This window comes from Nelumbo lutea, chromosome 1, assembly GCF_056320005.1.
Source record: "Nelumbo lutea isolate HS-2025 chromosome 1, American lotus-T2T, whole genome shotgun sequence".
NCBI classification, from domain to species: domain Eukaryota; kingdom Viridiplantae; phylum Streptophyta; class Magnoliopsida; order Proteales; family Nelumbonaceae; genus Nelumbo; species Nelumbo lutea.
The window spans coordinates 192,986,574-193,010,159 of record NC_142684.1 but is presented as its reverse complement, the minus strand read 5'-3'; the positions used below and the strand labels follow the sequence as shown (position 1 = coordinate 193,010,159).

Here is a 23,586-nt window from a genome sequence, read left to right as displayed (position 1 = left end):
ACCACGATGGGCCCGGCCTAAAAAGTTGGCATCTAATCCTTGGATTTTTTTGGAACCTTCATGGATCTCTTATTTCTTCACCATATAGAGACAGTGAAGTAGACGGTTGAGATTAACTGATCAAGGTCCCAGAGCTGGGTCCCATTTCGTCTGACACAGTGGGGGTTTTATTTAGCATATTTACTGTCAGGTCCGGTTGACGGTGATATCTCCACAACCCACGTAGCTTTAATCGCGCCTTAAACAAAGAAGAAGACCTACAATAATAATAAGCGCCATCCTTTCCATCCAACTCCCGACTCGGTATGTGCATCGGTTCGTGCCTTTGTCTTTAAATTCCACTTCTCTCACCTGCTCTCCCCTCCTACTTTCTCTCTCTCTCGCCTCGTATAATTGGAGCAAGTAAAAGCACAGCTGTGAGGTCTGTAGGCTGTAGCCATGGCCAGCGAGGAGCGAAGGAAGGAACCAGAGCAAGAATGCCTTTACAAGACGAAGGCCGTACAGTTCTTGGGACGCACTACACCAATAATCCTTCAGAATGATAATGGCCCTTGCCCTCTCCTCGCTATCTGTAAAGTCTTTTTTCCGCTTTCCTTTTTTTTTTTTCGCGTTTCTAGCTGATCCCTAGGGTTTTCGTTTATTGTATTCATTTCTGTCGATTCTCGATCTTTTGTTTCGGAAACCTGCAAAGCCTTCTACACCAGGAATCGAATTATAAGTTCAGGCACGTAGGATTGAATGATGGTCGAGCTGATAGTGTTTTCTTTTTTTGTTGGTTTCTCGATTTGACTTCATTTTTAGAGATAAGCGTTATTGTTATGGTTTTATTTTATCTGGAATCTGGATTATATGATTTTTACGGAAATTGTGTTTTATCGACTTAGTTAATCCTTTTTTTTTTGGTTGAATTCGTGTTTTATTTTAATGGGGAATGATTCCTGTTTAATAGGTAATGTTCTTCTTCTGAGAAACAACTTGAATTTGAGCATAGATGCATCTGAAGTCTCACTGCAGAAATTGCTTTCACTTGTTGCTGAAAGATTAATTGATTCTAACAGCAATGTGGAAGTAAGTGCCTACTTCTGCATCCAAGGGGTACTGTTGATTTGCATTGGATTGTATCAGTTAGAGTTATTAATATTGACTTATGACGCAGAACAAGGATGCTGGATACGTTGAAAATCAGCGAAAAAACATATCTGACGCAATTGATCTGCTTCCACGGCTTGCTACTGGAATTGACGTTAATATTCAATTCAGGAGGTAGGTCTTCCATTTCATTATATTTGTCCTTTTTTTATCGTTGTTTTTTCATTGATTCCACCTTCTTCTTCTTTTGGCCTTATTTTGACATAAATGCATGCCACTTTTATTTTATTTTATTTTCTTTACAGAATTGATGATTTTGAGTTCACACCAGAGTGTGCCATATTTGATCTTCTTGACATTCCATTATATCATGGTTGGATTGTGGATCCACAGGTATGCTTTGAAAGACCTTCATTCTTATGCTATAACTTTCTCTTGTTTCACTTATTAACTGGGCTACTTTATCATCCTCCTGTATTTTTTCTTTTGCTTTGTAATGTTTGTAGAATAAATTAAATTGATTAGCTTTACATGCTGAACTTCTCTACATGGTTTCCAACTTCAATGAAATAAATTAATTCAACCAAAGTACTCTTGCTTCTGTGGCATTTGAACATCTTGGCTGAAGTTTTGCTTAAACTTTGATAAGTACCAGTCACACTTTAGTAGGTTTTGATCAATGCAATCAGACCATACATCTTTTGCAGAAAAAATTCATAACTCTGGTCAAAACATGAAACCATTTCAATTATGATCTACGACTATAAAAAATGTGAGACGGGTACGGCTTCTCTCCAAAACATAAGAAAACCAGAAAATTGAAACAGAAATTGCAAATGTTAGAGAACCTGAAATATGCATAAACCAATGTATTTACTGTGTTTCGGCAATAGATGATTTATTACTTTATGTTAGTTATGGGCTCATGGATATGAGCCATTTGTTTATGTGCAATAATATGCATCTCTTGCAGTCTTTCTGTGGTCTCTGCCTCTATTTTAAATGGTTTTTTGGACCTTTTGATTGTATAATACTATAATGATTCCCAAGTATGTTTATTGACCAGAGTTCTGAGTATATATTAATGCTTATTCTATCACTTTCTAAAGCCACATCATATATTTCCAACATTAATGTTTCTATACTTTTCATAATTGCGATGTTTTTTTGTGCTTCCATACACTTCCACCAATTTGTACTCACACAATGACCAAAATTTATACCGAAACTGGATTTTAGACCCTTGGTTCTTAATCTTATATTCTTAAAACAAAAAAATACAACATGATTGTGGCTTTTCAGATGTTGGGATGTTTTGCATCCCAGGTTCAGTCCCAGCCCCCATAAGAAAATAGGTAAAATTTCGTCTAGACAACACGGTTCTCAAAATCTAATAACTTTTAATAGGTTTATCACCATTTGAGGCTCTCTCTCTCTCTCTCTCTCTCTCTCTCTCTGACCCCTATAGCATGCTACTACAGGTAAACCTTTTCTTGGTCAGTTGGGTTCTACAATTAACTAAGTTGAGTATTCACATCATCACATGAGTTGCATGGCTAGGTTAGGGCTGTTCTGTGGGCGTAGCTGGTAAAGTAAAACAATGTTTAAGTAGCATCTCTTTCAAAGTAACTGTCATTCCTTAAATGTTTTTTTAGGTGAAGGAGAGACTTGTGTTGGTTAATAAATTTTATAAGAGCTTTTCTTGTAACCATAGGAAACTTGTATCCTTGTCAGGTACATGGTTGAATTCTCAAATTGTGGAACCCTCTAGTGGTCTGATTTTTTCTTGGATTTTGGAATTTTCTTTGGTAGCACATTTATGGCCTTGAAGGCTACCTATCAGAACATTTATGACTTTGTAGAGTGTAGGCTGTAAATATGTCATACACACATTAGTTTGAATAGAAATAGAGAAGAAAACTAACAGCTTGGGTTGAGAAATGGTGATTAGAAGGCCTGATCCATGAAGTAGTGCTGATAACCACATGTAAACCTATTGATTTTTTTTTCCTCTTTTGATTCCATTTGTTCTAATGCATAAGGGATGAAAAAATTTTTGGACAAATATTTCCACTATTATTTTTGCCCCTTTGAGAGCTTTGTTTTCCACATCATTTACATTAAAAGACAATGTGGAAAACTTTTCACTGTAAGGGGTGAATGTAATAGCTGAAAAATTTGAGCCTGAAAAATTTGTGTTTGGTACAAGGTACTTCTGCCAATTGGTTTGGCTAATTGGCTGAAATACGGGTTGACCGGAAAACTCTTTAAAGGCGGAAACCCAAAAACCCAATCTACCAATAGATACATTGATAAGCTCATCTCAGCTCAACATCTGTTATTGAAGATTCTCTTATTTCTGTCCACAAGGTCCATGAGATTTTTGCAGGCACCAACTCTGATACAACCTTGCCCCTCTTGCTCAGTCCCTGAATTGCTAGGCTAATAAAAGTTCTTTTAGGGACTTTAGGAGATATTGAACTCAAGCTTGCAGCCCTTATAAGGTGAATCCATAAACCCCTTGCCAGCCTGCAATGAATGAAGAGATGATCAGCACTTTCTCTGTCCTGATTGCACATCACATATGAATGATCCTCCAGCAGAATCCCCCTTCTTAGCAGGTTTTCTTTGGTTAAACACCTCCCTGGAGTTGTAGGCCATGGTGGGAACCCATTTTTTGTTGGCACAAGAGATTTCCAAATTAAAATACTGGGGAAGTAAGTAATTTGAGAGGCTCTCAGATGTCTTACAATGGACTTAACAGTGAATACCCCATCACTCTCCTATTTCCAGTCCACTCCCATTCATCCTCCTGCTCAACCCTCACCATCTGATTTGGCAAGATCTAAAACAAATTCAGCATACTGTCTAGCTCCCAATGCTGATGACTTCTATGGAGATTGGGCAATCAAACCACCTTGCCTTTGTTACTAGATTCAGCTAGAAGCATCTCTATTAACATTCAGCATATATGGTTGGAGAAACAGCTCCCCTAAAGGTCTCTCTGTGCATCACATGTTTTGCCAAAATTTGAATCTATTAACCAGCCAATTGGTTTGATATCAATGATAAATTTTCAGCCAAAGCTAATTGTTTCTTGTGGAACATTATAGGATTATGATACTTTCAATGCAATTGGGTCCAAGTCATACAACACTCTTATGGGGGAGCTTGTTGCCCTTGAAACAAGAAATACGAGTGAAGAACATAAGAGCAGCCCTGAAGAAGATTGTATTGATTTTGCTGCTGCAACTACTGCAACTTTGGGAGTTCCATCACCATGCATTTCAAGGTGTAAATCTTTTGATGATTCTCCACATTCCATCTCAGGGCATCAGAAAGCAAGGAAGGGAGACATGGAGGAGGAAGCAGAACTGTTGAGAGTATTGAAATTGTCAGAAGCTGAATCGGAAACTTCAGTTGGCGAGTGTCCATCACCCCATGCCAATGGGAGCAATAGGCCTGTAAATTCAGATGGAAGTGAACATATGAAGAGTAACACATCAGAAGCCCTTGCAGATATGCATGTTGGGTGTAATTGTGATGATCCTCAAGTCCACCATCAGCTAGAACCATCTATATCACAGAATTTGAATGCTTCAAGTGGTTGTAACACTGATTTGATATCATCTGAAATTATTTCAAGAGGATCTGATCATTCATCTTTTAGTGACAGAATTAACCTTGATCAGTTAACTAACAATAAAGAACCGACAAGGCATTTTGCTTCTGCTGAAATATTGGAGAACATAAGAGATGAGGTGATTGTCCAGAATCAAAGTGAACTTACTTGTTCTATTGACATGGATCCTTCCTCTGCATCCAAAGATCATATGCTTACTGGTGGAGAGGATCAACAAATTCAACAAACATGTATGCAAGTTACTGCCACATCTGAAGTTCACTGTGAACCAGCAGATGATCAAAGTGGTTGTGAAACAGCAGTGCCATCTTGCCCATCTGCACCAAATGCAGATTTTGATGTTTCTAGTGGTGGAAGCCAGCGTAAGGATAATATAACAAAGGGTGCCACCTCAAGCCTTGATGGCAGTGAGCCCATATATGAAGGAGAGGAATGCATACTAGATTCGGGTCTAAAAATTTATGAAAACCGAGAGCCTATGTATGAAGGTGAGGTGGTTCTTGCTGAGCAAGCTGACAAAGGCGGACAAGATGACTTAAGTCCCAAGGATGAAATTACTCAACAGAAAGGTTAAATCACTTAACACATCATGATCAATCTTTTAATTGTTTGGCATTCGTGTATATAAATAACTTTCTATTAAAATATCTTCAGGGGAATTGATTAGGAACTTCTTAAAAACCAATGCGAGCCAGCTGACCATATACGGGTATTTTGATTTTGTATTTTTTGGAAGTTCATTCCATAAACCTGAGGCCTCTTTGTTCTGCTCTCTCTCTCTACGAACAGAACTGAAGCCTTTATGTTCTGCTTTACAGCCTATTATTAGTTTCTCCCTTTTATTTTTATTTAATTTCTTTTGCAGCCTATTTTGCCTACAGGAAGGTCTGAAGGAACGTGAGCTTTGTGTTTTTTTCCGTAATAATCATTTCAGCACTATGTTCAAGGTCAGTTATGCCATATTGTTTAACTTCTTTTTGGAGGGTTTTCTTGTAGTTTCAATTTATTTTTGTTCTCTCTTGTCTACCAAGTACAGATCATTCTTGTAGCTGTTGAATTTTTGAAAGGTAAATCTAGTATAGTACAGATTTTGTCAGCATAACTTGCAGGCTAATTGTAAATTCTTGATTCTGTTTGCAGTTTCATGGTGAACTATATCTCTTAGCCACTGACCAAGGTTACATAAATCAGCCTGATTTGGTTTGGGAAAAGTTAAATGAAGTAAGTATGTTTCCATCTTTATTCTCTTTGCCAAGGGAATGCAGGGATAAGTACTTCTGCGAGCTATGTGGACCTTTCTAAATGTTTGTTGCCATCATTCCTATTGTCTTTCCACAAAGGGGGAAATTCTCCAGGAGTTATAAATGCCATTTCTTGTTTTCTACTCTTAACTTAGAACTATGCCTTTTCAGGTAAATGGAGATACAGTGTTTATGACGGGCAGCTTTAAGGAGTTTAAAGTAGAAAATCATGTCAATGACCATTGGGATGAGCAAAATGCTTTGGCTAGTACTGCTGTATGGAGCTCTTTGACCATCAGTCATTCTGAAGTTTTTATCAGTGGTTTCCAAGAAATTAATGCAACTTTTTTTTTTTTGCCCCAGGACTATATTGCTAGAATAGATAATTCGACAGGAGCTGGTTCAACTTTAAAGTAATTATTCTTCACCAGTCTATCTATCCTTTCCCTTTTTGGAAGGATGAACCATCACTGTTTTAAGTATTTAAATTTTAAATACACACATGAAACCCATCTATGAATGTCACTATGCAAGGGAACTGTCAAATGGTGCCAAGTGCATATTGCATATTATCTTATAAGGGAAATGCTTGCTAGATTCTGAGTCCTTTGAAATATTCAGCAAATCTTGAGGATCCAACCAAATCTTGAAAAGAGTTGTCTAAAATAATCTTGAGAAGATTTGCATTGAGAATGAATCTTTTGCATATCATATGGGGTCCACATGCGTTGGCAGTCAAGTTCTTGGGCTTTCTGGAATGGCTCTAACTCGCATTTATTTAGCTTGAGGAGTTTTCTGAATACATCAGATTTGTCAAAATCTAATTATTGGCCCATTATGACAGCATCTAGAAGGCCTGTATAGATCTAGAGAGGAAGGAATGGGTTTGATTTTCCTTTCCTCAATATTTTCTCTTTGCTTTAACCTTCTTTTTCTGCCAGCTTTAGAAAGTTTTGTTTAGCTGCCTTTTAAAATGTAATCACACACACAAGAATAAAATTGCCTCAGAGGGTCCTGAATTTGCAGTGGATGACAAAGTGGCGATCTTCTTATCTGGTTTTTGTTATGCCATACCTCTAGCCAACAGCTTGGCCTTAGGTAGTCTCCCAATGTTTCTGTTGACACTGTAATTCATCTTTGACTTTGAGCCTTTTGAGGGGACATCAAGAGAAAGTGTGTACACTGTGAACAATTTCAGATGAATCCCGAATCCCACTGCCAGATTCTTTTTGTTTTTTTTTTTAAGTGAAATAAAATTTATTAAAAGAAAAAGAGGCAAGGAAGGTGATAAGAAATCACCCAAAAGGAGAAAAAGAAAGAAACAATCAAAACCAAACTCTAAACCTTCAAAACACCTCCAAATGAAGCTCCAGTAGACCTCCCCCAACCAAACCAACCTAGAAAAAACTCTTGAAATATTAATATTTTGATGAGTCTTCTGCTTTCTGAAGTGTCTTACAGCATTGTGAGGTTTCTCAAGTATCTGGTAGTGGCAGATCCCACTGCCAGATTCTTGAATCAGCTTGAACTGGGTATGGTGCACTTTTTTGTGAAGCCTTAGCGCCAATGCTTAATTGTGACCATTGATATTCTTTCAGAACCTCCCCTGCTGAACTACTCATGGGACCCATTTTATAGCAATCCTACACCACCTATTCTCTATGAACAATAATATCATATGGAGCTGGAAAATTGACCTTGCGAGGATATTTCTGGCTTTCTGCATCATGTATCAGCCCCAAAGCTGATTTTATCCCCACCTCTCAACTTATATTGCACACCCATAAAGGTCCTATCTTCAACAAGCTCCCATCCCAAATGTCAACTTCCATACTTTATTGTGATAACCTTTTACTATGAATTATCCATTCCTTGACTGACTTGCCACCACCATTTACTTAGCAAAGGGATATTGACTTGTCTCAAGCCTTCTAACCCAGTTGTCCAGCATTCCAGCTTTTTTTTGGGAAGCAAGCCTTCTCCCAATTGATGACCTATATTACTTGGAAACTGATTGAAGCTTTGGAATCTGACATGGATACAGCGCTCAGCAATCCTGAAAAAAATAATATCTGGGGACATTTCTCCTATGCTTACTTTTTTTGATGATATATTTTATGCTCTTTAAATGATGGGTTAACTAATGAAAAAGAAATATAAAAATATCTTTTATGTTCAAATTTACCATTCAACTTTGAGGTTCTTTAGTCACATATTATAAATGTTACAGAAAGAAGAATCCTCAAGTGCCATGTCATTATTGCTGTTCATTTGTGTTCAATATGGGTAAAGCACCTATTTTAAAGTGTCCATGTAACATAAACTGATGAAGTGGAACTTTGATTCATCTTGTTAATTGTGCTAAAGGAAATCTCTTGGATGATTTTCAAATTTATTATTTTGTTTCTACCACCACCAGGATTCTGAATAGAGAAAGGAGTTGAGTGGTCATGTCCGCTGAAGCATCCTTTATCAAAAGTGAATTTATGATTTGGTTAGTTAAATGGCTGTCAAGGGACATGTCAATCCGTGTGAATGTGTGAGATGGGTGAGGAGATCTGCCAATAGCATGGCAGATAGCTTAGCTAAGCAAGGGGTTCAAAGAACACATGTTTTGGGCTCATTTGTAAGTTTGATTTGGGTCAGCTTATTGAAGCTGGTTTCTTTCACAACTTCTTGTTGTATCCATAGTTTTTTTTTCTTTTTTTTTTTTCTAATTAATGAAATCATTCCTGTGTTGCTGATCAAAAACAAAATGATTTGGTTAGCATACGACCTTCCAGTAAGAGGCCAAGCAAGCAATGGTAAAACCTTGGGCTAAGTGTGAGAAAAACAGGTTTCAGTTTGTGAGCTGCCACTTCGTGCAAAAAATTGCTAAAGCTTAGGTCCATACCTAGTCCATCCCTCCCAAGACCCAGATAACCAGGGCCAGCATTGGGTAATGGCTCTATCCAATGTTCCAAAAAGTGGATCTTCTTTTACATTTGGTTCTCAGATTGATTTGTAAAAAGACTCTGTCCTCCAAAGGCAGCCCCATGTATTATAATGACAGTGGTGTTGCATAATTATCGAAAAAAAATGGCAGTGGTGTTGCATGGATTCTCCTAGACAAGTGCAGGCTCTAAGTTACAATCTGAACAGCTCATTTATATGGCCCTCTAGATCTGCAAATTCTTTGGCAGATTTCTTAGCTAAGACAGATAATGTTGTGGATGCATTCGTGGGAAGAATTACCGCCGCTGGCAGCAGCAGTGAGGGGGGGCCCACACTGCAGCTTATCTTGCCACGTCAGCTCTTCTTGCCAGCTCGCCAATAGTTTACTTATTCCAGTTCTATTCTTACTTATCTAGTTCTGTTCTTACTTATCTATTAGAGATAGGAACTGAGTTCTGTTAGAAGTTTGTTAGAAGTAGGAGTTCTGTTCTTACTTATCTATTAGAGATAGGAACTGAGTTCTATTAGAAGTAGGAGTTTGATTTAAAGTTGGATTGTCCTAGCTTGGTCGAATGGAGTAAGGAGTCTCCTCTTGTAATCTCCTATTTAAGGAGCTGTGGTTTGGGAATAAAGTATTCAGTTTCTAGTCAAGAGAAGGGTGAGGAGAGTTTGGGTGGTCTCTTGGACAAATCACCCATTCGGTTTTCCACAATAGGGTTTGCACGCAAGGGAAGGCGCAAGGGGGAGCAAGAGGTTCTCCCCATGTTCTCCCCATGGACCGACCCGTGACGAGATCCTACGCCCAGGCCCATAACATTCTGGTATCAGAGCCTACCGTCATGGGGGAATAGGAGCTGCTGTCTTCCAGGGTCCACGAACTGGAACATAGGCTCGCAGAAACCAGCATGGAGGTTTGTGAAGTCAAGGATGATGTCCGGGAGCTGCGACGCTTGCTGGAAGCATTCCTCTCCAACAAGGAAAGAAGTTTTGAGGGAATTGCCACCACAAACAGTCGTCGTTCGGATTGGGCAGAGATGTCCAGCGAACAACAGATCGCTGCCCCGACAGCCGCAATTATTCCCAAGTATGGCTGGCTGGAATTCCCATCTTACAACGGCACCGGAGACCCGTTAGGATGGCTGTATCGCTGCGAACAGTTCTTCCGTAATCAGCGCACTGATGACAAAGATAAGGTCAGTCTGGCCGCCTTCCACCTATCAAAAGAGGCACAGCTCTAGTTCTACCGATTGGAGCAAGAAGAACCTGGGCTCAGTTGGGGACAATTTAAATCATATTGTTTCCTCAGGTTTGGACCACCGTTGACAAGCAACCCGCTGGGCGAGTTAATCAACCTCAAGCAAACTGGAACCGTGGCAGAATACCAACGCTAGTTCCAAACCCTTCTCGCCAGAGCAACCTCGGTTCGTGCAAATCAGCAAGTCGATATGTTCACTGCGGGGCTAGCAGAACCCCTAAGAGTGGACGTGGAGATGCAACACCCTCCCAACCTGGTCATAACCATGAACCTAGCACGCGCCTTCGAACGCAAACTACAACTCGGCCACGAAACCTTCAGTATAGGGCGGCCTCCATCAGCATGGGCATCCCCGGAACCACTCGGAGTGGCTCCATATTCAGCAGCCAGCCAAGAACGGAAGCCACAGATGAGCACCAATTCCAGATCAGCATCCAGTGTGGGGAGCAGCGTCGTTACACCCCCTATTAAGCACTTGCCCAGGGCTGAGATGGTACAACGTAGGGCGAGGGGGCAATGTTTTAATTGTGATGAACTCTACTCAGCAGGGCACAAGTGCAAGAGACTTTTCTGCCTCCTGGTGAAACAAGAGGAAGATGAGGATGAACCCCCTTCATTGGGACCCGATCCAGGAAGGCAAAGTCATTCCACCTATCCGGGATTCCTTTGACGGTGTTTCCCGACACCCATCCTGAATTCGAGCTTGAGGACAAGCTCGTAGTCCAAGAGGGGAGTAATGTTGTGGATGCATTCGTGGGAAGAAGGGGCCCACACAACAGCCTTTCTTGCCACGTTAGCTCTTCTTGCTAGCTCGCCAATAGTTTACTTATTCCAGTTCTGTTCTTACTTATCTATTAGAGATACGAACTGAGTTCTGTTAGAAGTCTGTTAGAAGTAGGAGTTCTGTTCTTACTTATCTATTAGAGATAGGAACTGAGTTCTGTTAGAAGTCTGTTAGAAGTAGGAGTTTGATTTAAAGTTGGATTGTCCTAGCTTAGTCGAATGGAGTAAGGAGTCTCCTCTTGTAATCTCCTATTTAAGGAGCTGTGATTTGGGAATAAAGTATTCAGTTTCCAATCAAGAGAAGGGTGAGGAGAGTTCGGGTGGTCTCTTGGACAAATCACCCATTCGGTTTTCCATAATAGGGTCTGCACGCAAGGAAAGGCGCAAGGGGGAGCAAGAGGTTCTCCCCGTGGATCGACCCGTGACAAGATCCTACGCCCGGGCCCATAACAGATAACCTGAGAAAATCTTGTATGAGGAATACTCAGACCAAGGAGTAACTTGTAATATTTACTTTACAATCCTCTACTGCCTTTGGGCTATTTTTTGTCCCATTCTATCCAGTATTTTTGGGTAGTATGGTGCTGTTTTGAATGGAATCAACACTGTTAATCATAAAAAAGGTCTCTCCTAACCAAAGTAAATTTCTGTGTCAGAGATGTGTTAGACACCAATACTCCATGGATTCTTGAAGGATGCTTGGATGTGACATTTTTTTTCTTTTTTTTTTCCTTGCTTATTCGACATAAATGAACAGTTAATAAATACAAAATGCCATTTTCCCTATAAAATGTTATAAAATAACAAACACAATGTTTAGACCCTTTTCTATAGGTTTATAATTAGACCTTGCAATCGGGTTGGGTGGGTCGGGTTCAAGTTGGGTCAAGGTATTTCGGTTTGATTTTCGGGTTGAATTTCGGGTTGGGTTGTCAAATGCTAGACCCTAACCCTAAATGTTCGGGTTAGGGTTGACCCATGGGTCAATTCGGGTCATCCCAAAAAATAATTGAAATGAAAAAAAATATGGAAAAATTACATGAAAAATGTCAAAATTAGAAGAATTAACCTTAAAATTCCAAATATAAAAAAAACTTGAACATTTAACAATTTAAAGAGTAAACAATAAAAAGTAAAGACTAAATAGAAAAAATTAAAGAGTGGAAAACTTCTAACAATGCATAAATAATCCCAATTAGACTTGACAATCGGGACAGTGGGTTGACCCATGACCCAACCCAACCCAACCCAGTTTTTTTTCGGGTCGGGTCGGGTTGGGTCATTTTCACATTCGGGTTGCTAAAATATGAGACCCTAACCCTATTTTTCGGGTTGGGTCAGGTCGGGTTTGCGGGTTGGGTCAACTTTTTGCCAGGTCTATTTATAATGTTAAAATTCAATAAAATATGTATTATTTTAATAGTTTATTACTTTTCAATAGACATCCATGAGACCTTACTTCTTTGTCTTGCTGTGTCAGACTCCTGGATATGCTTCAGATTCTGATTCTCATGTCTGTTGTGTATACGTAAGACTGGCTGTAAGGCTGCCCACATTGCAGCCCAGAGCTATAGCTAACTCTTCTATATCCAGCGTCTTCCTGTTACCATAAATTTGCTCTTGGTTAATATGAAGGCTGAGACAGCTTTGAACCATCATAAAATGTGTTTTCAATATAACAGCCTGTGACATCTGGATGCTTGTGCATTCCTAGTGTGCTGGTGTCAGACATGATACATGCCTGATACATAGTTTTCAAGGCGCCAAGGTGAAGCTAGGCGATAGGGGAGTGCCTTGTTGCCTAGGTGATGCATTTTTTAAAATTAAAAAATATGAATCCTAGGGTAGATCCCTAAGTTTTATAGTAATAAGTAGTGATCTTTAACTAATAATCACCAAAATTCTCACGAAATAAGTATAAACCCCATATCAATAGATAGAAAGTCAACATATTTATTTGATAAAAAAGTTAACATATTTATGAATAGAAAAATAAGAAAGTAAAATACAAACATAAGGGTTGAGCCCTTGTTTTGGTCCTAGGAAGAAGTCCTATTGATTGTTCTTGTGTGTCAATTGGATAAAATCTTCAAGTTGTTTTTATTTTTTTTTTGAAAGGTGTAAGGCAAATTTATTCAAAATAGAAAGGAGGATACAACTAAATCCTAGCCAGAGAAGGACTGGCCAAGGATCAACTCAGATTACAGACTCCACAGGGATTGGGACCTGAGTAACTGGGGCACATTTAGACGCTTTGAATTCAGAGTTTACAGACACCCAAGAAATCAGCTTGCTCACTGCACCCTGCATCAACTCCTCTGGATTTTTGAATTTGTTACAAAAGATTCTGTTGTTTCTTTCAGACCAAATGGACCATAGGAAAGCTGCTGGAATAGTTCTCTACGCCAACTTTCCTTTCTTCTTGAGACCCCTGATCTTCGAGCAGCACAGAAGGTCTTTGAGAGTGCCCGGCATAACCCAACAGATCCACACAACATTCAGGAAGTTCTCCCACACCTGAGATGGAAGTGGGCAGTGGAGGCAAAGGTGATCTGTAGATTTGGGCAGAAGGCGACAAAGCCCACAAGATACATCAGGAAGCTGTAAACCTCTTCTTTCCAAATTAGTTCTAGAAAGGCACTTATTTAGAACCATATTCCAAACTAGAAAATTAGATTTGGAAGGGCTGATTGGATTCCAGATCTGATTGATAGGAAAGCCCGTAGAGCCTGAACTGCTAAGTTTGAGGGCCAATGACTGGATTGAGAAGCAGCCATTACCACTCCACTTCCAGCTCCATTCATCCTCCAAATTGACAATTTGACATCTATCCCCTGAACCAAGGGATTTTCCAAACACCGGAACAGGAGGGGTAAGGCCTCACCAAGGGATTCTCCAAACACCAAACTTACCAATTTAGGTTTTAAAGTCCTAAAGGGTTCAAGACTATGTCACTGACTTGTGTCTTGATTGAACTCAAAACAGATAAGAAAATAACAAAAAGAAACTAGAATAAGAATAACAATATTAATACTATAAATTAGCCCAATACAAAGAAGCCCGAGAAGCCCCTTGTTTAGCCAAAGAGTTTGCCAAGGCATTTGCTAATCTGCTAATCCACTTGAAGTTGACTGACATATTCCTTGTGACCCATTTTACTTTTTTCAAGAGGTCTATCTAGCCCCAAACGGCACTGTTCAGATTCAGCAGCCAATCCACTACCACCTTGGAGTGCACCCCAAGTTGGTTGGCAATTTGTAGGCCTTGTACAGCTGCTTCTCAGTCAAGTCATTGGGTCTACTCATCCTAAAGGGGAGGTGGCATCTCGTGCCTCCAAGGCTGATTGTACTCTTCTTTATTCTCTTTAATAAAATTATTTACTCATTCTTAAAAAAACAATATTAATACTATAAACCCACAATAAATAATTTAGTTTAACAATATTTATTGTACTACTATTAATAAAATAAAATAAAAATGTAAAATATTGTGTGGTGTCTTTCGTATAAATATGTAAGCATTTGGGTTAGGCAACTCTCCAATAACGCCTTATCGCCTAGGCATCGCTTGACAACTATGGCCTGATATAACACCAGATACTGCATGAAACACTTGTAGGTATACTCTAGCATTAACACTTCAAAAATATGTAGAATTTTATGTTCTTATAAATCATTAACATATTGTAAAAAAAATCTGTAGATGTTAGAAACTTAATTAATTTTTTTTGGCAATTAATGGTGTGTGTGGGGGTGCATCAATGAACTTAGATGTAGGGAAGAAGATTCACACTTCTTAAAAAGAGCTGTTGGAATACCAGTTGGGAGAGGCTAGTTATACTGTGTAATAGGGTTACAGAAATAATTAAAGATGATCTAACGGAATATGAAGATGGTCATGATTGAGGTCATAACCCTAAGAGTGGGCGAGTTGCACATTGGGTTATGGCCTTGAATCTGTTCTCAGACTTTAAGATTGATGATTTCTTCAAAGCTTGGGGGGCTATAGCTGCCTTACCTTCTAGAAGATAGATTGCAGTGGGAGCCAAGGGAGGGAAAAAGGGACCATAAAGTTACTTGGGAAGTGGTTTGTAGGGCTATAGCTAGCTATCTATTTCATGTCAGTGTTGAAGATGCTAGTGGGTGTTGGCAGAAGATTGGAAAAGATGATGAGGGACTTCTTGTGGGAGGCAGGGGAGGAAAAAGGGACCATAGAGTTTGTTGGGAAGTGGTTTGTAGGAGTAAGGAGTTTGGTGGTCTAGAACTATATAATTTATTACAAAGGTTGGCATTATTGGGTAAATGGCGGTGGACATTACCTATGGATAAAGATAAACTTTGGGCAAAAGTGGTGGTAAGTATTCATGGGCTTGCGGCTGATGGTTGGGATACTGCCATACTGGTGTTCATTCTAGGGCTACTTGTGCCTCTCCTTGGAAGGTTATCCATGCTGTTATGCTGTTCTTGCCTTTTGTCAGGTATGGCCATTGTTCTGAAACTGATATAAAATTTTGGGAACATGTTTGGGTGGGGAACCTTCCCTTGAAATTCAAGACTTGACCTTGATTGGGATTTGGGCTTGAGAAGGGGTGTAGGGGATTTAGAGCTAATTGATGTTTTGGACTTGCTTCAGGTCCTTGATGGGTTGTTTTTGGTCCCTTGCAGTTCAGATAGTTGTATTTGGACCCTCTCCTCCTCTGGTGTTTTCTCTTGTGGCTCCTTTTTTAAGGTTCTAATCCAACCCTCTAATAGCTTGTGCTTTGCATTTCATGTTAAGGAGGTTTGGTGTAAACCTGTCCCTCCAAGAATTGGAGGCTTTTATTGGGAGGTCTTCCTGGAAAGAATAAATACTTTTGATCTACTTCAAATGAAAAGACCCAAATGGAGCTTATCCCCACGCTGGTGTGTTCTTTGTAAGGCTAATGGAGAAACTTGCTTCCACTTATTAATCTCTTGTCCCTTTGTTAAATCTGTTTGGCAGTGGTTTTTTTCCTTGTTTGGGTGTAGGTGGACTCCCCCACGTAATGTGCAAAGCCTGTTTACCTCTACTTTCTTTTGGTGGCCTAAGAAAAGAGGAAGATTGCTGTGGAGATGTGTAAGAGCTGCAGTGAGGTGGACTATTTGGGAAGAACAAAACTCCAAGATGGCAGAATTTTCTCTGAAAAGGAAAGAAGCGAATAGGGAATTATTGAGAGGATTCTGATTAGAGTGGTCCATTGGGTGAAGACTTTGGAGCTTTTTGTTGATTTCTCCTCAGTTGATGCTATGAATAACTGGAAGGCTGTGGCTAGTTCAGATTGTTATAAGACTGTTTTAAGATCCCTTTGGACTCCATTGGATAATGGTTTTATAAAGTTAAATGTTGATGGGAGTAGTGCAGGAAATTCAGGTCCTAGTATTGGTGGTGTGTTTAGGAATAAGGATGGAAAGATTATTGGGTTATTATCAGGTCCAATTGGTGTGGGAGAGAAAAGGGAGGAACTGGCTTCAGTGATTTAAAAGGTGTACCTAGGTGCATAGGCAAGGCGCATTTTAGGGTAGGTGCCTCGCCTAGGTCCTAGGCGCAGCCCTTTCAAAGGGCACATGCCTGGTGCGCCTTGTGCCTTATCCCAGGCGTGTGCCTTTTTGAAAATTTGATGTCTTTGCATTTTTTTTTTTTGTGTCTAGCGGCTGGGTCGGGGGCTTCACCCGTGGACCCCTGTATCGCGCCCCTTGAGGCAAGCCCAAACAAGTCCACATTACCCCCTATTTGGTAATGTTGTTCATTCATTTGTCCTAATAAAATATCTTCTTAAAAAGCAATTAAAACTATAAATCATTATTTTTGTGTGAGAACTAAGAATTTAAGACCTAATGTGGACTTGTTTGGGCTTGCCTCGAGGGGTGTGGCACAAAGGCATCTCGTAGAATCAGGAATGTAATATGTTTTACATCACATTAGCTACTTGAAGTAATGCAATTGAGAAAAAAAAGAGATTGTGGGTTTTATATGCTTGAAAATGTTTTATATATTTGATTTTATTTTTAAATTCTCATTTGAATATGCTTTACATGTTATATTTATGTATTTTAATTTTAGATAATATGTTTTTAAAACATTTATTTTAAAATTTAAGTTTATATTTTTATTAATATTATGTTTAATATTTATATTTTTTTGCATTTTTTTTGAAACTTTTGGCTTTTTTTTTTTATTTGTTGACATTTTTTATTTTTAGCTTTTTTTTTTTTTAATTTTTTGCACCTTGAATAAAACGGTGTGCGCCTCAGGCGCAAATTGACCCCTATGCTTTTAAAACATTGACCGGCTTTTGGATCTACAATGGTGAGAGGAAGAAATTCAAATGGTTTACACAAGTGAAATTCAGCTGGGTCAAAAGGACTGCTAATGCTTTTGCTGATGTTCTAGCAAAACAAGGGGTGGGAAGAAATCAAATGTTTTGGGCACAACTGTAATTTGTATTATATTTTTAATTCTGGTGAGGAGAGGTAAGAAATGTTACCTCTCTGCTCTGTAATTCTTCTTGGATTTTAATGAAATCTTGTCATTGATAAAAAATTAATTAAATTTGGCAAGATGTAACTTGAGCATGTGTCTGGGATTTTTAGGAAATAAAGAGTTTGTAGATGGGCATAACGGATAATAGATACTCTTGAATGAGTGTCATTCTTTGCATTTGCTTAGGCTTCATTATGAGAAGATAACTCCTTAAGAACATGGACTGGTTTCTGAAATCTTGAAGATGCCTTGACTGCAGTTGACCCCTTGGGGAAATGACATGGAATTTATCCATTCTATGCTTAATAACATTGTTTTATAAAGTGTTTAATGCCTTCATATGAGAAAATCCTTCTTACTTTTTTGTAGTGTTTTTAATATTGCCTGTTTATTGTTTATTAATCCTCTCCTATTTGTGCTGTAACTTTTGGCAGTTCGGATCTTCAACTTGCAATAGCTCTACAACAACAGGAGTTTGAAAACCAGCCCCAGCGGCATAGTTCACAACAGCCATCCGTTGGTAGTTCAAGGCTTGTAACTAGCCCTCAGGTAATATCTGGAATGCGCTTTTTGGTTGCTTTCATTTTATTTTATGAGCCTAATCTTGAGCACTTTGAGTTACACATGTTGGATTGTAAGAACCTTTGGTGCCAGTGTTCATTACCTAAAAAAAGAGATTTCAGAATGGATACATTTAAGGAAGATCCTAGAAAATGAAAATTTTAGACCAGAAATTAAGAAACTATACAAGCCAGTTGACAGTAATAATCAAGCAGGAAATTAAGAAACTATACAAGGTATAAGATAAAAAAGTTGAGGTTAATTTATTAACAGACAATCTTGAGATACTGAGGAAATTACATTTCATATTTCTCTGATGATCCTCCTGAAAAAATTTTTATCCCAGGTTTGGTTGCTAGGCTCTGAAACTTTAGAGGTTTTCTCTGTTTTGACCAACAGTAAGAAGATGAGGAAAATGGAAGAAAAATAAAATGACAAGACTATGAGAAATCTTTATTTTTCTGTCCTTATGCTTAAATATATCTCTTTAGGTATCCAAACATGGCCTGGTTAAAGGGGTCAAGCTCAGGCAGAAGGTGGTTATAAACTTAAGTAGTTTGAATGTCCTGGACCTACCTGCATATTATAGCTGGCTTTTATGAAGGTTCAGAGTTAGCAGTCCAGTCCTAGTTTCAAGATATGGTGTTATGTTATGTCTATTAGGGCTTCTTTTCTGGAGTGTCAGTTATTGGGACAATTTTTTTTCGGGGGGAAGTTGGTATTTGCAACAGAAGTGCAATTTTCATTTCTGTTGATTCTCGACTAGGGATTGCTTTGTTGTGTGGTTCAATTGTAGCTTCATATGCAAGGCCTTGCATCCTTTGACTCCTTTAATTGAGTGCTGCCAACTCCAAGTTTTTTCCCTCCCTCCATAATGTTGGTATTCTTGTTGTTCATGGGGTTGAGATAATTAGTCATTGAACATTGAATATATGATATATAAAAATGACATTAGCAAACAAAGCTTAAAGTGGAGGAAGCAACTGCTTTTATGGGGCATCTGTCCAGAGTGTGGACATGGATTTGGTTCCACTGGTTTGCAGGTTTCTTCCAGTGTAGCAATGGAGAAACCTGGTTATCAGTAGTAAGTTGCTCCTTCACTAAGATCAGGGCAGCTGTGATGTGGCTTCCCCCATCTGCAGGATCTGTGAAGCTGAACTTTGATGGGAGCAGCCTAGGCAATCTAGGACCCTCTGTAATGGGGGTGGGTGGGTATTGAGAATCTCCTCTGGGACATGGAGATTCTCTTAGGGCAGAATTACTAGTTGCTGTCCAAGGGATTCTTTTTGCAGACCAGATAGGGGTAAAGCAGTTGATAATTGAAGGGGACTCAAAAGTAGTTGTGGGCTGGCTGAATAACCCCCAGAATGCTGCTTGATGTTACCAAAATGAAATCTAGAAGTTCAAATGGCTGATAAGGAATATGTCTACTTCTATACAGTGGGTGGGAAGATCAACAAATGCTTTGGCGGATGTGTCAGCCATGCAAGGGGCAAACGGGGAAGACCTTTTCTGTGCTCAATTGTGATCTGTGTTGCTTTTTTTTTTTTTCCTTGTATCTTGTTTGGGGAGGCGTGAGTTCGAGGGATGTCTGATCTTTCAATCTCAAAACCTATTTATGATATAATAAAATTATCATCATTTATCAAAAAAAAAGTTGTGGGGTGATGTTAAGGTTCAAAGTGTCGACACACATTACCTTTTTTTAGCTTTTTTTTTTTTTCAAAAATATGGAAGGGGGGAAGGTTAAACATGGTTTAATGTATAAAATTAGAGGTTTTGGGATTATCCTTAAAAAAGCGTTTTGGCACCTTGCCGATACAATATGATACACCTGATATGGGGTGTATTGTGTCGATACTTTGAACGTGATGTTCATATCTTGTTTATGTTTTGTAGGGAGGATGTCTTTTGGTGCTTGTATCTTTTTTTTTTTTTTTTTTTTTTAAGAATGAAGAAAAATTTTATTAAAAAGAAAAAGAGGTACAATTTAAGAGGTGACAAGATGGCACCTCAGCAATACAAAACTACTAAGGACTAAAAAAGACAAACTGCTCACTATTACAGTTCTGAATTTCAACAACATTCCAAAATTTCTCCCCCCAAATCAGATCTGCTAATTTGTTCGAATTCAAGGAGCACCAAAATCCAATCTGGCACAAATTGCCCAACCAAGGCCACCAGAAGCTTGATGTATTTGGACTTGCCTTCAAACAATCTCCTTTTCCTTTCATTCCAGAAAGCCCAGCACACAGAAAATGGGATACAGCTCCATACTATCCTTGATTTCCTGCTTCCATTGATCCTTGGCCATTTAGAGAACAACTCATCTGATGTCCTTGGCTGGAAAACACTAACTCCAAATAGGACAGAATAGAACTTCCATATAAAATTTGCACACTTGCAGGAGTAGAACAAATGATAAACAGTCTCTTCTTCTGAACCGAAAAGATAACACTAGCTTACCAAGTTGAAGCCCCTTCTTTTTAAGTAGTCTGAACAGAAAAGATAACTCTAATTAAGTCAACACTAGCAAATTTGCCAGTGTACTTTTTGTCTACCTTCAAATTGCCTGTTAAGATTGCAAACCAGTTTGAAAAAAATGAGAGATTTTCTTTGGGAGCCTGGAGATACCAAAAAGGATCATAGGGTAAAATGGGAAGTGGTGTCTAGAAAGAAAGACAAAGGGGGTTTAGGGATTGGAAATATTAGAATAAGAAGTGCAGCTTTGTTAGGCAAATGGTTATGGAGGTTTCCTAAGGAGCAAGAGAGTCTATGGCATAAGGTGATAATAAGCATTCATGGAATGGCAGCAAATGGATGGGACGCTGGACCCGACCCAAGGGTTTCGCGTTGTTCCCCGTGGAAAGATATTGTTGGTATCTTGCCTTTATTCTATCCTTTCATCAGGTATGATGCTTGTGTGGGTAATAAAATTCTTTTTTGGGAAGACTTATGGATTGGGGAATCTCCTCTTAAGGATAGATTCCCGAACCTTTATTCCCTTTCTTTGAAAAAATTTAAATTTATCTCTTCTTTTCGTACTTCTGGGGGATCTGGGACTAAGGAGTGGTTTGAGGGACTCAAAAGTGGAATCAGCAATTGATATTTTTTCTCTTCTAAGTTCAGTTTTTCTAGACCACTCCTCTCCAGACAGTAGAGTTTGGGCAGAAACTTCTACAGGTAGTTTTTCTTGTTCTTCATTTTTCAATTCCTTGGTCTTTTCTCCTAACCCGGTTTCATCTTTTCCTGTTAAAGAAGTTTGGAGCACTCTGGTCCCCCCAAAAGTAAGGGCTTTTTGTTGGGAAGTGATTCTCGAAAAAATCAATACCTTGGAGGTGCTTCAAAGAAAGAGACCAAATTGGTGCTTGTCACCTCATGTCTGTATCCTTTGTTTGAGGAATGGTGAGACACTGAATCACCTATTAATTTCTTGTCCTTTTAGTGCTCTAATTTGGGATTGGTTCTCCTCTCTCTTTGATTGTAGGTGGAATCCTCCCACAAATGTAGCGGATTTATTTGACCCTAGCTTTTTTCGACAACCAAAGAAGAAAGGAAGGGTGATGTGGAGAACAACGAGGGCAGCTATCTTGTGGGCAGTATGGGAAGAGAGACACAATAGGATTTTCCAAGGGAAAGAAAAATCAGCTTCTGAAGTTATTGAAGGGATCATCATTAAGGCAGTACATTGGCTGAAAACTCTTGACTTGTTCAAGGATGTCTCTATAGATGATTTGATTAGAGGTGGAATATTTTAGCAAGATCTTCTACTTCATCACCTACCATAAAAGCAGTTTGGTCTCCTCCTTTGCAGTGTCATGTCAAACTGAACTTTGATGGCAGCTCTATTGGGAACCCCGGACATTCGGGAATAGGGGGTGTGTTTAGAGATGCGGAAGGAAAAATCTTATCTCTGTATTCTGGCCCAATAGGTGTGGGGGGCTCGCTTAGAGCTGAAGTTTTGATGGGCCAAGCAATTGGGTTTCCAACAGTTGGAAGTGGAGGGGGATTCAAAATTAGTAGAGGTTGGATGCAATCAAATAGTTGGGAACGTGGTCCCTTAGACAAACAGGTAAGGGAATTATTGAGCCTCACAAGGGAGCTGGATGCAAAACTATATTGGTCTAGGAGGTCAGCAAATGCTTTAGCTGACTACCTAGCAAAACAGGGGGTGAATCGGGAGTTTTTGTTTTGTGCAGTGTTGTAAGATTTTTGTTATTCAGGGGTCACCTTTTCTTTGGAAGGTGACAGTTGTTTCTTTTGGTTTTATCTAATGAAAGTTACTGTTTCCTATAAAAAAAAACTGTCCAAGGCTACCAATCATTCAAAAGCTTCCACTCTAGGAGGAACTGGATTTCCCCATACTGCTTCCACCTAACCTGAATCCAGCTGATCTTTGACTAAACCAGGTAAAAAGACTTCGCTGTAAACTTTCCATCCCTATACTCTTTCCAGTTCACCAATAGACCATTCCTTGAAGAAGCTGAAACCTCTGGCTAGGGGTGATCATCAAAAACTGAAAAATTGAACTGAAAATTGCGGTTAACCGAACCGGTTGGCTAGGTTTTGGTTAACTAATATGAAAAACAGGCGGCTAACCAAACTGACTGGTATATATACTTATATATATTTATGTTTATTATATATATATTTCATATATATTTTGTATTATTTATATATTATAAATAAATATATATGTATTATATATAGAAATACATTATTTATAGTATATAATATATTATTTATTATTTTAAATATATTTTATTTATAGTATTTATATTGTATATTTATTTATAATATATATTATAAAAACCAAAAAACTAATTAATTGAACCTGTTGAAAACCAAACCGATCAGCCAGTTAGCCAATTGGCTTCAGTTCAGTTTCGGTTCAGAGTTTTCCAAAAACCAGTGTTACTGGTTTGGTTTGGAAACATTCTTCCACTTCCTGATTCAGCAGGGGTCTTCTAAATTTAGGACTTCACATGACCTGATCACCCCTCATCTCATAACATTGACTGACCATAACTTGATAATCAGTCAACCTGTATAACCTTGGGCATAGCTCACACAACTTCCCTACACTCCTCTTCCTCCCAAAATCATACCCTTGACCCATCTCTCACCTTGTATCTTCTTGTCACGTGTCTGGATGTTGTGTTTTTTTAGATGGGGCTGGTCTTTTGTATCTTCTGTATTTTCTTTTTTATTTTAAGAAAATTCTCTTTTATTACCAGAAAAATTACAAATATCATATTGCCATGGATTTCTTTTTTTTTTTTTTCAAAATGTTTCCTACCTTTTGAAACACCTAAGTTACTTTCAGTCTTTTGAGTGCGGATTCAAGTATTGAAACTGGACGAAGGACTTGCTTTTTATCTGGGTTATTATTGGTAACACAAGAACATTTACAAATATGTGAATAAATATGAAATGAAGATTTGGATCTGAATGAGAAAATAACTTTCAAACGTTTATGAGCTTTTATGCATGTTAAATAGTTAGGTCATGTGTTTGCAATAAGTGCCAATTATGTCCTTTCTTTTAGCTTCATAATGCTTAGGGGCATCAACCCCCTCCCT

At 38.7% G+C, this 23,586-nt stretch overlaps 1 protein-coding gene across 1 annotated transcript in view; it reads left to right on the top strand.

Moving 5' to 3' along the window:
• The first annotated feature begins 234 nt into the window (after positions 1-234).
• LOC148880096 (uncharacterized) overlaps positions 235-23,586 on the top strand; it is a 30,098-nt gene continuing 6,746 nt past the window's right edge. The window contains exons 1-11 of the mRNA XM_088961920.1: positions 235-571; positions 950-1,068; positions 1,157-1,263; positions 1,395-1,482; positions 4,203-5,301; positions 5,387-5,441; positions 5,598-5,679; positions 5,873-5,953; positions 6,145-6,249; positions 6,337-6,386; positions 17,878-17,992. Of these exons, the coding sequence (XP_088818046.1) occupies positions 439-571; positions 950-1,068; positions 1,157-1,263; positions 1,395-1,482; positions 4,203-5,301; positions 5,387-5,441; positions 5,598-5,679; positions 5,873-5,953; positions 6,145-6,249; positions 6,337-6,386; positions 17,878-17,992 (2,034 nt within the window). The 5' untranslated portion in view covers positions 235-438. The remainder of the gene's footprint in view (positions 572-949; positions 1,069-1,156; positions 1,264-1,394; positions 1,483-4,202; positions 5,302-5,386; positions 5,442-5,597; positions 5,680-5,872; positions 5,954-6,144; positions 6,250-6,336; positions 6,387-17,877; positions 17,993-23,586) is intronic.